This window comes from Strix aluco, chromosome 18 (genome assembly GCF_031877795.1).
Source record: "Strix aluco isolate bStrAlu1 chromosome 18, bStrAlu1.hap1, whole genome shotgun sequence".
In the NCBI taxonomy this organism is placed as follows: domain Eukaryota; kingdom Metazoa; phylum Chordata; class Aves; order Strigiformes; family Strigidae; genus Strix; species Strix aluco.
In genome coordinates this window covers 2,041,223-2,057,540 of record NC_133948.1, presented here as the reverse complement: position 1 = coordinate 2,057,540, position 16,318 = coordinate 2,041,223, and the positions used below count along the sequence as shown (strand labels likewise).

At 46.3% G+C, this 16,318-nt stretch overlaps 1 protein-coding gene across 2 annotated transcripts in view; it reads right to left on the bottom strand.

Moving 5' to 3' along the window:
* The window catches only part of CORO1C (coronin 1C), a 48,473-nt gene that overhangs the window by 7,279 nt on the left and 24,876 nt on the right, over positions 1 to 16,318 (bottom strand). For both annotated transcript variants that reach the window (XM_074844325.1, XM_074844324.1), the window contains exons 3-5: positions 9,904 to 10,026; positions 2,663 to 2,792; positions 570 to 751 (exon numbers count right to left, since the gene is read on the bottom strand). In XM_074844325.1, the coding sequence (XP_074700426.1) occupies positions 570 to 751; positions 2,663 to 2,792; positions 9,904 to 10,026 (435 nt within the window). The remainder of the gene's footprint in view (positions 1 to 569; positions 752 to 2,662; positions 2,793 to 9,903; positions 10,027 to 16,318) is intronic.

Here is a 16,318-nt window from a genome sequence, read left to right as displayed (position 1 = left end):
ATTAGCCTCTAACAAGGAACAGGAAGCCCACCCGGAGATGGCTTCTCTTCTGGCTGCACAGAATCCCTGGCAGGACTTGCCGCTCCTCCACGCAGGATGCCGACTACACGGAGCAACGTCCAAAAGTCTTTGCCTGATGCTTGAGGGAAGAAACCAATTACAAAACTACAAAAGAAGTGGTCATTCCTGGCTCGCTTCAGCTTTGCCTATCAGACTCTTGCAAGCTTGAAGGAAGACTTCTTTGCAAGCTACAACACATATGCAGGCTGCTAAATCTCCACTTCACACACACAACTTTGGAACTGTAATTATACAGAAGGATTAGATGTGGAATTACACTCCTGCAGGTTTTAAAACTGAGCCCTAAAATCCTAGTTCAAACACTAATCCAAATAAACCCAGACAAATCCTTCAACCACTGCTATCCCTCCTGTAATTTCTTCCTCACTTTGAAAAACATGACTAAACATGGTACACGCTAAGCAAAAAGGTTCCTTCTCTATATGCTCTTGCTAACTCTCTGCTGCAGCGAAATCCAAGTTGCTTCTTTAATCATCACGCAAACTTACAGCAACAATTTCTTGTTTCCTGGGGTCAATAACTCGAACTTTTTTGTCTTTGGAAGCTGTACAGATTAGGCTGCCGTTGCGATTCCAGCTCACGTTGTAAATCATATCCACGTGCATGTCATCCAAGTTTATGAGGGCTTCACCTGTCCCCACATTCCAGATGATGATTGCATTATCGCAACCTAAAAAAGAAAACAGCAACTGAAGTCACAACACTGGTGTATACAGAAAAAAAAAAATCAGTAGCAGGAATAAAATCTGCTGCAGCTCCAAAGCCTCAGATGCTGATTCTTAAACACGCTCTGTGCACCATCATGTACGCAGAGCCCAGGCAGCACATCCTCACTCAAATACAGGCTCAGAGCAGGGACCAAGCAGCCAGAGAAGGCACCAAACTCCTGCCTTGAAATCGTCGAGCACCTTCTTGGAGGTGCTGTAGCTGTCCCAAAGAAAGGCAGTTTATTTGGGAGTATTTGGGCACCGGTCCCACAGCTGGCCATCACCACTGCCTGCATACATGGGGTGGGCAGGAGGGTCAGGAAAGGTCCCCAGCAGAGAGGAAGCTGAAGGGAAAAGCAGGAGGTCCTGGTGCAGCCGAAAGTCTGTGAAACGTGTCCTGGCCACTGCTACTGCAGGAGCTTTGTGCAGGAGCTCTTGGGTTCTGGCTCAGCTGCAGGACTCCACAGCAAGAGACACCAAGGGCAAGAGGCAATGTTCTTACAACTCCATAGGTGAGAATACTGGCTGGCAGCCAGTCCTCACCTTCTCAGGGCAGAGGGATTTGTGGCAGAAAGAGTAGAAGTGGCAGGGATGGAAAATAGGCAGATGACAGCAAGAGAAAGAGCAGAACAAAGAGAAAAAAGAGTGGCAGGCAGCAAAAGTTGAGGTCAGCAGTTTCACCAGGACTACAACCCATCAGGCGGGTGGTTTTGTTCAAGGCCCAGAACAGCAAGATGACAAAGGATAAAACCTAAGATAAAGATGACAGCAAAATAAAGAACAGGACTGGGGTACCAGGTAAGGGGAGGAAAGCACAATGTGTGACAGCAATTTCTCCTAAGGTTCTGGAGGGGTGAAAACAGGCAATGAGGCAAAAGATAACAATCACTCTGAACTCCCAAAGGGTACGAAAGACATCCAAAATCAGTTTGTTGTCACCAGGAGGAACCCTGGAGACTGCAACGACCTGACAGCACCCTTCCTCCTTTGTGTTTCGTAGGAGTAATCCTGGCTGGACAGCCTGGACACACATCTTGCTACTTGTGAGTACAGGAGTCCGAGGAAGCTACCTAAAAAAAAAAATATCACCTTCTCCTTTTATATGTTCTCACACTGAGTTTTGTTACATTAATTGCCACAAGTTCTGCAACTCTAAGCATTTTTGGGGAAACCAGATCAAAACCAAACAGGTACCTCAGAAGGCATTTATATCAACAGAAAACACACGGCTCATCTGACAGCCCAGCAGAAAGGACTGGCTTCTTTTATTGGTCTCCAGCCTAAAGGTCATGCTATGAAAGCCTCAGGCCGTGCTAATGGATAATGACTTAGCCATTTTATTTCCATAATGATGCGACTCTTTTTCAGTGGTCAAAAGAATCTCATTGCATAGATCGCACCAGTCCAGAAGACGATCTGGAGAACACTGAAAATGAAAGCGTGTGGAAGGAACAGCCAGGCTCTGGGATACCTTGCAGGGATCAGTGAAAAGGAGGAATAGTTGGGCTTTTTATAAAAATATATGAAACAGGGATAAGGAGAGTGCAGATGTAAATAGTTATCAGCAGATGAAGCTTGCAGATCAAATAAAGTCTGGAACAATTTTAATACTGTAATTCATGCCTCCAGATGATTTCCTGGCTCTTGTCCCTGTAAACTGAAGGTAATAAAAGGCCAAGATAAGGAGGGGGCTGTCAGCCACGTGTCCCCGTGTTCCCAGGCCCTGCCGTTAGTCTTGTGATCCACCAGCCCTAAGCAGCTGGGAGAGGAAAGAAGGAGAAAGGAGTGAACGAGCTCTTCTCCAAAACACCTGGTGTGGAAGCAAAACGCAAGGGAGAGATGTTTGTTGACCCCAGAGCCCCGAGGCACCGTACCTGCACTCAGCAGCACGTTGCGTGCCGTCGGATGCCAAGCCACGATGCCAACTCTCTTGGAATGACCTTCTAACACCACCACCGGCTCTGTCAGGGACAGGGTGAGGCCGTTCTCGGGAATCTGCCACACCTGGAAAGGGGAAAGGAAAGATGGTTAGCCAAGGGCCACCCCCTCTGAAGAGCGTGTAACTCATTTGCTTCCTGCGCCGTGCCACGGCAGAAGGCCGAGTTGTCACTTCTCAATATAAACAGGAAGAGAGAATCGAGGAGGGAACCGTTCCCAGCCACCAATAAACCTTTACTCGGGCTGTGTGTAACATCCTTCCCAGCTCAGGCTGCCGGCACGTAACCACCGGCTCCTTACACTGCAAACGCCCCGTTATCGCCGTGTCCAGAGATCCGTTCACCTCAGATGCGGCCTGAGAAGGATTCATAAAAATCTGCCTTGCAGCTCAAATTCCATCTGAACAAGCTGCTGTCTTTTCAAATTATGCTGGTCCCTCAGAGGGACGATATTGCAGCTACACTGGTGCCTACTTTTTATTTCTTTAGAGATGCTGGCAATGAGTTTTCACGTTATGTTTAGAGCCTCCTTTCAGATGCCGTTTAACTGGGGGAGAGCAGTTTGGTCCTGGCAAAGGTTAAAGCAGCCCACGTTAGCATTGCAGAAACTACCTCTGAATGCAGCAAGCTGTTCACTTCTTGCCTGCTTGGTTACACAACCCTTCTTCAGGAAAGTGCCAGCAGGAGGGATCGCAGAGCACTGGAATTCCAGCTGCGGAGTCAGAGCAGGTTTATGCACTGAAGGAGGCAGCTTCCACAACTGGCAGGGACCAGGGATGGGAGAGACAAACCCATCACCCCATGCCCCAAGGCAGGAGCAGCCCTACCAAAACTATTCCTGCAATTCAGCACTGGACAACCATCTTTGAACTGAATTTGACCTACATACAGTGTATTAAAACATTAGAAAGCCCATCAGTGAGCAGTTATAGCTCCCTATAGATAGGTGGCAGCATCAGAGCACATTTGCTTCGCTTTCTATTGTTTGCTTTTTCTGGAGTGAGAGAACAAGGCTTGCCAGACCCTGCCCACCATGCCCAAGCAAGCTGTCAGAGCCAGCAGATGCGAGCTGAGCACATTTTGGAAGGGATGCAGACAGACATGTGTAGGGCCAATATAGGATTTCTGCACTAATCCCAGTTTCTCCCTTCCCACAGGGATGGCTGCTGCTCAAATAAACCCCTCTGAAATGCAGACATTCTCAGCGCGTACCAGCTCACCTCTAAATAACCCTAAAATGATTTCACTTTTCACCAACGCAGCTCTCAGCGCCATCCCTCCCAGCACCCTCAGCATCCCAGGAGGAATGACCGGCGACGGGCACGCAACCTCAGCGGACAATTGCTCTGCAAGGGTTGAAAAATCCCTCTTTCTCTTCCTGCCTGATGGAACAGCGCTAGCAACAAGACAATAACACAAACTGAGGCTTTTACCAGCAATCACGTTTTAAAAATTGGGTTGGAAACTGGAGCTGTTCAGCCTAGAGAAGCAGGATGTTGTCCTGCTCCTTTCCAGTTCCACACCTGCAGCCACAGCACGCTCGCAGAGGGTTGTGCCGAACCACAACGCGCCTTGTGAACAGCAACAAATCATTTCACCTGCCCGCTACATGATAAAAGTGGGTTACAAAGCCGTCAGTTTTTACAGAAGCAGCTTTCTTCTTGCCAGTCAGGGAATAACAACCTGACAGTAGCAAGAGTTTAAAACACCTCTGCTGACAGGGGAACTTTCAGGTCTCAGACGAAACACCTCCAAAGCCCCCCCAACATCCTAACACAATGCTGCAGAAACAGGTATTACCTAAACCAGTAAGAAAGTTGGAAAGAAAACATAAGAGCTGGGAGACTCCAGGAGAAGAGGCGATGCAGGAGAGCCAGGGGCTCTGCCACGGGGGTACAGGAGGTGCTTGGCGGAGTGTTGGGTGACACCAGGGCAGGGGCAGAGGATGCTCGACACGAGCCGCTCGGGTCTGACAGCAACGCTGGGCAGGCGGATGCTGGGGCAGAGCTGACATGGGCATGAGAAACAGAAAAAACACCCAAACCACTTCTCCACTAGATGAAAAGGCCATGACAGGCAAGACTGACCTAGGCAAGATGGTGTTACACCGAGGATTAAACAGGGAGCCAGACAGCTGGTTATCCCAGAGTCTCAATGAGCCCTTAAAAATGGCAAGCCTTGATGAGCACGGCCATTTCTTCCCCTGAGAGAAATGGTGGGATAAAGCAGCCTGCCCCAACTCTCTCAGCCTCACTCTCTTTGCAGGGGAAGCTTTGAAAATTGCATTTATTCACAAGAAGACCCAGGAGAAGGACAAGCTTCTGGGCCAAGCGTGACCTGCAGAGAAAGCACGCAGGGACGGAGCAGCTTCTACACCTGCAGCCAACCTCGTCCCTGCCACACGGCAGCCAGAGCAAAGGGTCCAGGTCCCCGAGATCCCCGTTTGTTTTGTGCTGTCCCAGCCAGGAACGCTGCAGGGATCCTCCCGTGCGAGCGCAGCCGGAGCAAAGGAACTTGCGTGCCAGAAAACTCCAGCACCAAGTTTAAACGTGAGCCAGCAAGTGCAGGGAAGGGAGGTATTAGAGGCAAAATACCAATAAAAAGGATTTTTTAGAAGCCTCTGGAGGACAGACAAATTTTTTTTCTTTAAGGGAAAGCCCCTATAGTTTACAGCAGCTGCAGACAAGTGTAATCCTCTGCAGATTACAGAAACTATTGACCTAATAATCCTGCTTGGTATTGCAAAAAAAAAAAAAAAAGCTAGTAGTGTGAAAGGTCAGGGTATGCTCCCAAGCGACCTGGCCCACTCATTCCTGCATAGGGTGGGGTGCCTGTCTTCAGCGTGGGATGAAATTAGATTCACAGGGCAAATTAAGGCACTTTTGCTTTGGATGCAGGACCCAGCCTGCTGAAGGTGAGGACCTGGCATCAGTACACAAAGGAAACCTTAAAATATTGCAATATATTAAATATAAAAATATATGAACTGGGCATCAGTAATGGTTTGTCAGCTCTCCCACTTGTGGGGGGTTTTGGGTTGTTGGGGTTGGGGTTTTTTATGGTATTGTGGTTGGGTTTTTTTAAGTTAGCATGGCTTGTTTGCTTGTGATCGAGGAAGTGAAGTCACGCCACTGTGGTGTGTAGAGGTTTGGGTCTCAGAGGAAGAGCAGGAGGGAAAGGTTTTACACAAACAGCATGTGAGAAAGAAAATAAAGCAAACCTTTCCAGCACTTCTTTTATACCCTTTAAAGAGAATCACAACCTGTCTCTTCTGGCTCTGCACCAACCTGTAGAGATTAACTCAATTTCTAGAAACAACATCAATTCCTAAATTCACATTATGTGAGGAAACAAATGAGTTTGAGGCCTGGGTTTTATCTACATCCCTGCTCTTGTATCGCTGCAGGAAAAGGCACTTTGTGCATCCATTTTTTGTAGCTGTAAGACCTTCTCCACATGGTCCTGGCTCATCCTGGCCTGGTACCACATCCTAACTGTCTGCTAACAGCCTGGTGTCCCAGGTCATTGCAAGGGCTCTGGTTTACTTTTTAGAACAATTTGCTCAATCAAATGAGCTCTACTCCAGCCATTACGTGCAAACTCATTAGTATTCACCTTCTGATGAAGCAAATTATCCCTATCTGAGAAAGGCCCTCTGATACCATCTACAAGCCTTTTTATAATCAAACATTTTCCAGCTGAATTAAAAAATCTGCAGTACATTACGGTCGTTCAACAGAATATCAAGCATGAATATTTAAGTAATTCCTTATTTGTTGGCACAAGAAAACAATTCTTCAAAGAGAACACCAGAAGAGGCCACAGAAGGTATCTGCATGCCGCAGCGTTTTAAAGAAAGTCTGAGAGCAATTCAGAGAGAAGGAGATGGGGACTCCCCGCTCCACTCTTCTGCAAAAGAAGAGAGAAATTCAACCAGAAACCAGGAAATGGGGCAGAGAGGCTACTGCCGTTACCTACATCACATCAGGCCTCTGATTAGGGCTCTTGTGTTACACTGGCTGTATGAAGTGGGCCACGTTCTGGAGAACTGAGAACAAGGCATAAAGAGGAAATATTTAAACACTTGCAGACTACAAGTATTTCTTTATATCTCGAACCACTTCAAGGGAGTTGTATTTGCCAACTCAAAAGGAATCTGTTGGCTTCGCACTCCCAACTGGCAAGGGCAGGAGGGGACGGAGGCCAGCACGTGCCCCGAGGAATACCCGGCGTGGGACGAAGGAAGAGCGTTCGCTCCCCCACGAGCCTACGCTCCCCCAGAGAAGAAAGCAGGCGGTGTTTTGGAGGGGTCCATTCTACTTCTTCCTCTGCTGGGATCAGCCAGTGATGTGCTTATACCCACGGGCACCATGACCTGCACAAAGGTGGTCTTGCAAGGGTGAGATATCCTAAGCATTGCCCTCCACCCTCTTTTTCTTCTCTACCTCCAAATGATTTCTGAATGCATCAGATGTGACAACAGAATTAATGAGCGTATAACCTGAAACTGTCAGATCACACCTATCAAGTGCCTTTCATCAGAAAAATCTCGATGCAGCTACAAAGAGTTAAACCTCCAAAGCTGTCCAAGCTACAAAGCCCAACAGTATCAGAAAAAGATATCTTTCCCAGTCCCTGATTTCAGCCCCTAGTCTAAGGAGCTCGAATACCTGTCCAAGGTTTATATGCAGCTCACAGGGTCTTTCCACCTTCCACAAAGCTGAGTTTTTATTTATATGAAAACACTTCCATCTTTTGAAAGGGCCGAGGTAACCTTCCTTGTGGAACACAAAGGCTGCAGACAGTTCAAAGTTACAGCTGCAGGGAATCAGCCCTCTTCATCCCAGAGACACTGGTTAGAAAGCATCTCAAAGCCATGCTCCCTCCCCTCAACACCTTATCTAGCTGATGAGATCTTTTGTGGCAGAGGGTAAGATCCTAAATCCTTGAGTGCCAAGGCACAGATGGTTTTTACAAACATACGGTATTTTTTTAAAAGCAGCTGGCGCTTCTGCAGAAAGCCACATAATTTCCTCTACGACATCACTTTTTCTCATTTCACATTGGCTAATGAAGAGTTCAGAGCTGATGAACAACCACATATCCTTTAAAGTAAGAGGAATTTATTCAGTGACAGGCTGTTCAGGAAGCAGGACTCCAAAACCTTTATTGAAGGAAAGCAAAGAAAACAGGATGCGCCAGGACAGAAAAGCAATTAAAAATGGGAAGGCTCATTAGCTCATCCAGTTTGTTTCCAAACAGTCCAGGCCAGGGTTGTTCTTTACACTACACACTCTAGCTCTGTCCAGCCCAGCTAACAACTGTCCCAAACGATTTGGGATACATCATTTCCCATCAGAAGTTACCTGGTACTTAACAGGAGATTCAACTTCAGCCTTCAGCTACTCTCTGCTTTCTTCATCGCTACTCGGCTTCACTGCTCTCTAAACCTCCAGCTAACTTGCACCTAATACTTTCCAAATTGTGAGCTGCATCAGCTTGTTCCTTCAAGCACAGCAAGGACTCACTTATTTTACCCTCACAGCTGCTCGCTCCCTTCCACTCAAGACACGGTCACGCCAACAGGTACCGTACATGAACACGAGGTGCAAGCTCGCAGCCAGCCACGCCACCGTGTCTGTCCCCACGCCTGTTGCCTCCAGGGAGGGAGGGGATACTCATCCCCCCGCTTCAGTGTGTGCAGAGGAGCAGACAACCCACCATGAACCCCCACCCTACGGAGCTTGTGCGCGCCGTCGGAGGCTCAGATTCTCGCAGACAGTTTGTGTCTGCGTTAGGAGCATTTGGACAACTTGTAATTGAACACTGTTGGTTTTTCTACGTAATTCAATCCCTCCGGAGCCTCACAACATACTTCTCATTGCACTTGGATTAGAGACTTATTTTGCCTCCAAGAAGGGAGTGATGGACCTCAGCTTCGCCTGCTTCTGTTGATGCTCATGTTTCAGAGACCTTCCCTTCCGACGCGCAGCCTTCTGGATCCTGGTTTCTGGAGAAACATTCCTGCATCCTTCAAAGCTTAATTCTAGCCCCGTAGTGAACGTTACAAACACAGAAGCTTGTTGTTTTGTTTAATATTAAATATAGTACATTTTGTTAACATGCTTCAGCTTCCAAGACTGAGAGATCACAGGCAAGAGCTGTCCCAGGATAAGCCTCTTGGGATGAATCCCCTCCCAAACATTTTAACGACGAACAGAAGCAAAGGAATTTATCTGACATGATCTATAATAAGATTTCAATATAACATTCAGCCTACAGCATTTCTAAATATGGCCAAAGATCACTGAAGTTATTTGGCATTATTTCATCTTACAAGGATTTTCTTTCACTTATTCTGCTGTGTTTGCATACACAGGATTCCACATCCATCACAGAGCAAGGTCGTCTATTGTTCAGTGGGCTCTGACTGAGGTAAAATAGGTCTCAGGACCAAGGTTGGCAGGTGTAGAATTTGGATTATTTTTTATTTATTAAAAAAAGCCCTTCTGACATCTACTCACAACCTGCAGATGTAAGAAAAAATTAAAGCATCACCCTTAAATTGAAGGCTGAAGTAATTCTGAAAGCCGATGGGCTTGTTTTCCTCCAATCCCCACCTCTTCCCAACACACACCACTGCATCCATTAGGATAATGAGGTAAGGAACCACCACCACCTTCTGCCAAGCACTGCAGATCAAAACACCTCACCACTACCGCCTGGCACTCTTTCTTCTCTTTCCTCTTCCCAAACATCAGACGAAGCCCCAGGGGAAGGGAAAATGGAAGAACAATTGAAGACAAAGCCAGGAAGACGCAGGTCAAGTCCATTACACAAAGTCCCATCTCAGTGCTGCAGAGACTCTTCTCAGAAGCCTGAGGTTGTACCTTCTCAGACAGTAACACGAGAAGAAAGTACCAATTGTGAGATCAAATTCTGCTGTTGCACAGGTAATAAAGCTCACTTGGCTAGTTTTGCTCCAATTTTTAGCTAGGTCCTGCAGCCCACACAGCATCATTTCTTAAACCAGGACAAAACATGCAGAATGCCCATCAGCAAGGACTCTGCCCTCGGCCTCAGAACAGAAGATGTCTTCAGAAATACAAGTGCTGTCTGCAGCAGCATTTTTAGCATGAAGCAAACTCCAGCCCACAAGATAAACGAAATACCCTTACCATGACGGTGCAGTCCTCCGAGCCACTGGCGATGACCTGGTCATTATGAGGACACCAGTCTATGTCCAGCACCGGTCCTGTGTGGCCACACACTGTTGGGTAGGACTTGTCAATTCTGCCTGTCTGAAGGGGGGAAACAAGAAAAAGAGCTGTAATACACAGACAGAGTGGAGGAAGATGCTTTCTCATCCTCCATTAACTCTTTCAGTATTCACAATTTCATGAAATTTGAATCATCTCATGTATCCGTAGAGGAAACAAACCAGCAACTCTCTTCTCCAGCATCAACTGGTTCAGCACCGGGGGGGCTTTGCTGCCCCGCTGATGCTTTGCTGCCCGTGTCTCAGCATTTGCTATGACACAGTCCCTTCGTCCGTCCCCAGTGTTTCAGGAAGAGGGCTCTGCCTGACCAGTGGAGCTCTGGTTTTGGCTGTGCTTCACTACGGTGGCCAGTGCCAGCTAAAGATAACCAAGCTAAAATCTTAATTGAAGGGTGTTGTTGGTCATTGAATTTACCAAGTCTGCTTGTTTTCATCACAGAAGTATTTTGCTTAGATGGAAAGTTTTTAGGACACAGTTGCGCAAAGTAAAATACTGTTTTCAGGAACAAATACTGCTGACCCAGAGTGCCACAGCCACCCACCCTGATCCGTACCTGCCCCTCTATGGCTGGAGGACCAAGGCCACCAGCACGCTGCCAAAGTCAAGCTCACTACACAGATAAACTTTCCAAGGGAACAAGCTAATGAGATGTTCCCATTTGAACTGAGACAGATCTAGTGATGCCAACGTAGTTGTTGCAAAGGCACCAACTTTGCCAACTGGGTCTACATTTCGCTGGTGGAGTCTTGAAGCACCTGAGCCCCCCCAAACTGCTGATGCACCTAATACCCCAGGTTCCTCTGTGTGAAAAGAAATAAAAATCATTCTAGCTAATCCTCGTTACCTCTCCTGGTCAAGTCTTTGCACACACAGGAAGCAATATTTAAAATACTGAAGACACATGGCAGTAGCAGCAGGAGACTCCTGCACTTCCAGGGCCAGAACCCGGGTCCCGCTCCAAGGGGTTTTGTTTCCAGGGAATGGCCTTTTCACGAGCGATGGGAGAAGACAGACAGGAGGGAGAGGTCTGGGATGGGGTCGTCTTCTTTTGTGTTTAAACACGCAGAAGAAATGGCTGGCATTTCATTTCTGCCATTTGATGATAACATGCCCCAACCTCGGAGGTTACATCTCTAATATATGCCTCCTACCCATCTCCGTGCAGAAGGCTGTTCCTGTTCAACGCTGATTACGTACAAAGGATCAGAATAATGCTGGATAGTGGCTTTTGAAGACTACTGACCTGCAGACATCTACTAGAACAAACCAAGATATAGATCCAAACAGACTAAGTTACAGAAACAAAACAATCACTATTTCCTAAATGGCCAAAATTAGGTTTAAAAAAAAAAAAAAACACCAACCACAAAACTGTCTCAATGATTCAAATGCTTTTGAAATTATTAAAAGTGAAAGTGTTGTCGATGAAAAGCCATAAACCAGACATCCAGAAATTAAAGTCTGTGTAATCCCTCTTGGATGCCATAACGTGAAATGGGATTTAAAAAAATTAATACATCCAACTGACACGTATAGTACATCCATTTTAATTTATCTAATTAAAAAAGAACCATGCAGAGCATATGCACATGGACATATTTCAGAAGTCACATTACAGGCTAAATACAAATATAGACCTAAATCAAAAGAAAAAAATATGACTAATATTGCAAGACGTCAGTGAGTACCTGCTCTTGCTCCTAGACAGGGCTCAGAGTAATCCTCTAAGAGGAGCCTATGGTAATTATTTGCAGGCTGAACGAGCGCTTGTCAGTTTAGTTTAGAGTTTTTACAGTAATTTATTACTGCAGGGAGGGGGAAAAAAAAAAATTCAATTTGAAGAAATTAAACCACAAACTTCACCTTTCAGTTTTGATCACGATGAACTTGAACAGCACGAGCAGCAGCAGCCAACTGCCTGTGACAGCCAGCTGACCGCAGGGACCAGGCAACCCCACCGCCTGCTTTTGATCACCTAAAACGGAGCTCGTTTTTTAAACCAGCTATCTTGTACTTGCATTAGCTCACTAAACGGCGGGGCTCCGAGGGCAGCGAGGAAAACGAGACGACGGAGGCTCTGTGTGAGCTCCCCATGCCTGAAAGCAGAAGGGACCAGCGCAGCCACGGGCTTCCAGCTCCCCAGGGGAGCAAGTCCCCTTCCCTCGGCAGGCGAAGCAGCCACCAAGAGTAAAGCTCAGTCTTGTCACCAAGCTAGAATAAAACTCAGTCTTGTCATCAAGCTGAGGGACTTGAGATGGATGCACAGGCGCGGCTGTTTTGGTCAAGGACAGCACACATTTCTCAGGCCAGAGCTATCTGGATCAAGAAGAAAATAGCAGATGCACTAAGGGGAAGTTAAACCAAACTGAGCAGAAATATCTTTGCACCATGTTCTAGGGGAATAGATGCTTATCTGCATCATCTATAAAGAGCAACCTTTTCCTGCCTGGATGTGGATAGTGACATACAAAAACCATTTCTAATAAGGGAACAGAGTAAGGGTGGGGAAAGTGAGATGTTATTTAGAAGCAGTGTGGGAGATGCACTAACTTCAAGTAACCTCAAGCATATTTATTCACAAAAATTTACAAAACCAAGCAAGCAGAGTACAAACAAGAGAAGGAGATGTCCCACTGCCTGCAAAGACAACAGCTCCCCAGGGTCTGGCAGAAGAAGACAACGCTGGGGAGATGCACAGCCCCACGGCACCAACCCCAACACTGGGGCAGGGCACTAGGGCACGAGAGGACTAACTCAGGGGCTCACCAGGATCCACAAAGAATAGCGTCAAAAGAGCAAAATGAGAATAAATAAGGATGTAAATGGACAGAAGGGCTTACTGGTCAAAAGGCTGCCGTGCTGCTCGAAGCTGCGGTTTGGCTAGGAGAAGTCCAACCACTTTCAGAGAAGTTACTGACTTGTGGTCAGAGACACAAAACTGTCTTCACAGGGCAGAGGAAACCACGGTGCTTTCCTGAACACTTAGCACAGAGCAAAAGCTCTCCTCGGCAACGCTTCTAAATGCCCTTCATCTGTTTCACTTTTTTTAAAAAAACAACTTTTATTAGAAAGCATGACTCTTCGAAGGGGATTGGTCAAAGGACAATAACCCACGTCACCACCCTAGGTCCTGACCCAGCACACCTTCCCCTCAACCACCCCGCAGGGTGAGAAACAAGCAGTTTTTAACTCAAATGTCTTACTTTACCACACTTCTAAGCCAGGTTTGCAAATACCGTCTGTGCAGGCTACGCCGCAGGCTTCCTCCTCCCGGCAGCGTTCCCCTCTCCGGAGCAGGGGACCCCTATTCCTGGCATTGTGTGGGACTTGCTGTGCACAGAAGAGCTTTAAAAACAATTATTTGTGGGGCTTTGCCAAAAGGGAAAGTCCAGGAAGGCTGCAGTAGGGTATTAAAAAAACCGCCAGCCTGTAAAATTTCCAAATTCAACGTTTCTTAATACAATTCCTTTTAAAAGAGACTCCTCTGCCATAAGAGCACCACGAGGTTTGCAACTTTGCTGCCAAATGGGAGTGCATTTTCATGCTACCGTAATACTCGCGGGTTTGGGGATTTATTTATATATTTCTAAAATGTAATCTTTTAATTAGTTTAGGATTTAAAATAAATCTTAAGTGCTGATACACAGCTTAAAATTAACTCGGTACGACTTCAAGAAATTAAATCCTTCTCATAATCCATTATGACTCTGGCTGAGCAACACATCACAGTAACAACATTGGAAACTCAGAGTTGTATTTTACAGAAAGTTAGCCAAAAAGGTGAATTTGAGGATTACTATTAATATGCTGGATGGCATTGACTAGAAGCACACTCAATATTCAGGTCCTTCAACAGGTGGTAAGCTGACCTTCCCAAATGAATGAATTCATTTAGTGCTTTCATGTATCCCAGTTCAGAAAAAAAAAATGATAGATGAGAAGAAAAAAAAAAGTTGTTATTAAATCCAGAAGGGACAGATAAGCAGCACAGGAAAACTGTTCCTAAAAGTGGCAGTTTCATGAATTAATTTGACTGCCTTATGATCGCTTCTCTGCCAGAAAAGGGCAATTGGTTGCAGGAAACAGCTCATGGATTACAGTAAAAATATCACGGAGAACAGCTGCTTCCCCCAGCCATGGTTGTGCTCATTAAGATCGCCATTTAAAATAGGGAAGTGGCATCAAGTTGCACAAGCAAAAGCAATTCCCCCCACCCTTACTTTGCAGAAGTTTGAGGAAGGAAATCAGGTCACAACTGCAAAGTTTGAAATACAAACCAACTAGTACCTTTTCCTTGTTAGAGAAAATATTCTGGTTTTCTCAGCTAAATTGTGTGTTTTCCTTCCAACAAACTCAAGTTTCACAAAGTCCAGTCGAGTGAAGTTTAACGTGCTCTGGCCACTGAACCTCCACCTCTGGTTGCAGCAGCTGGGCGTGCAGGAGGCAGTTGGGAGAAAATACTGCAGTAGGATGTAATGAAAGTGCATTGCTCTCTCGTGACCATGACAAATAGCCATTAGTCACCCAGCAAACCAATCAAGGCATCCATAACTAATTCGGAACATTATGAAAAGTGTTACTCCCAAAAGGTCTACTGTAATGTCATGCAATAAGAGACTTGCAGGCATTCATAACTACATACAGCTTTCAAACCAGACCACTATAAACACCGCTTGTGCTCTCCAAAAATTCCTCAGCAGTGCTCCTGTTCTTGTTTTATCACCTTGACAGCTGCGGGGCTGTGACATTACAGTAGACATTACAGGCTGCTACAGAACAGAGACAAAGGTCCTTGTTCCGGAGCGCCCAGACCTAAATGGATGCACAAAGAGGAGGGAAGAAAACCGCGGTGACAGACAGGAATCCAGCACAAAGCCAAGCCTGCCCGAGCAGGGCTTTAAAAACCCTGGCACAGCAGATTTGGCATCGCAGCTCAAAGCAGAGTTTGGAGGGTTTCAGGCAGCCGTGGTGAGGTTTGTCTGACATCGCTGGGAGAGGAGCTGCAGAAGCTGGAGGACTTCAGGGTTTGCAGGTGACCAGAGAACGGAGAGGTAAGAGCTGGTTGCAACTGCAGGAAGCTCTACACTGGAAAAATGTATGTTTAGCTGCAGAATCCCTCACAAAATTAACTGCAACAATCAGCTACTCGCACGCTGGTTTTAAAAAAGGGAAAAAACCAACACAAACAGCCCCCCAAAACCCAACCCAAACTGCTAACTCAAATCCCTCAGAGCTGGGTGCGCACCACAGCTCCAGCATCCAGCTAGCATCCATCCCAGTTTCTAGAGGAAAGCTCTAAACACACTTCAAAATTAAATTTCAGGCTCAGCTAACTTTTATCTGAGGAAGTCCTTTGGGCAGACGATGCAGAGATTCAAAACGAAGAGACCTCTTGCCCAGAAATTACATTACAATTAACAAGATACAGAGCGGCTCTTTTGTTCCATTCCTAAAGTATGATTTCAAAAGCAGTTAATTCCCCTGTTAGTAAAACAGGCGTACTGCCTTTACAACTGAGGGAAAATTAATTGGAGTCCCTAAAAGTTTAGGGATAAAGTGGTAAAACCCCGCTGCAGTTCAGGGGCAGTGGGAGACGAGCAGCCACGCAGAGAGCAGAGCCCAGGAAGGATCTGTGGGGAGCAAGAGCCTCACGTCACCCAAACACGCTCATCCCTGAGAGCTGGGCACAGACGAGCCAAGAGTCCAGCATCAGCCACTGTGAAATAAACTGGGACCAGTAAAAATGCAGACAGAGGAGGAGGAGACAGAAGAACGTCTGGACAGATCCTGGGAAAGAAGCCATTCTATTCCAATCACTTCTGTTGAACTCATTTTGTCCCTGAACTTCCAAGATTTCAGTTTAGTTGGAAGTTTTAAACAGCTAAACCAGGATTTTACCCTCCATTTCAGGCCCACCTGCAACCCTGCTGTGCTTATACGTATGGTTTGTGTACATACATTTGTATCCTGCGTAAACCAGTGACATTACACCATGGAGACAACTACTCGGAAATTCATGCTGCTGGTAGAGCAACGTTATTTTTCATCTGAACATTGGACAAATACACAACTTATGAGGACTCACTCCACACCTTACACTCCGTTTTAACCACTGCATGCAGACAAGAAGGCAGATGTGGATCACACGTGGTGCTCTCCAAGCCCAACAATCTCTCTTTCGTACCCGCTTGCAGACAAAACTATCAAGTGCAACTTCCATTTTCATTATTGGACAAGGCCTTAAAACAGCAGCAATATTTGTACAAACCATTGGTTGTCTGTAAGACAGGGGGCAGTATCTGTTGCTTGCTTT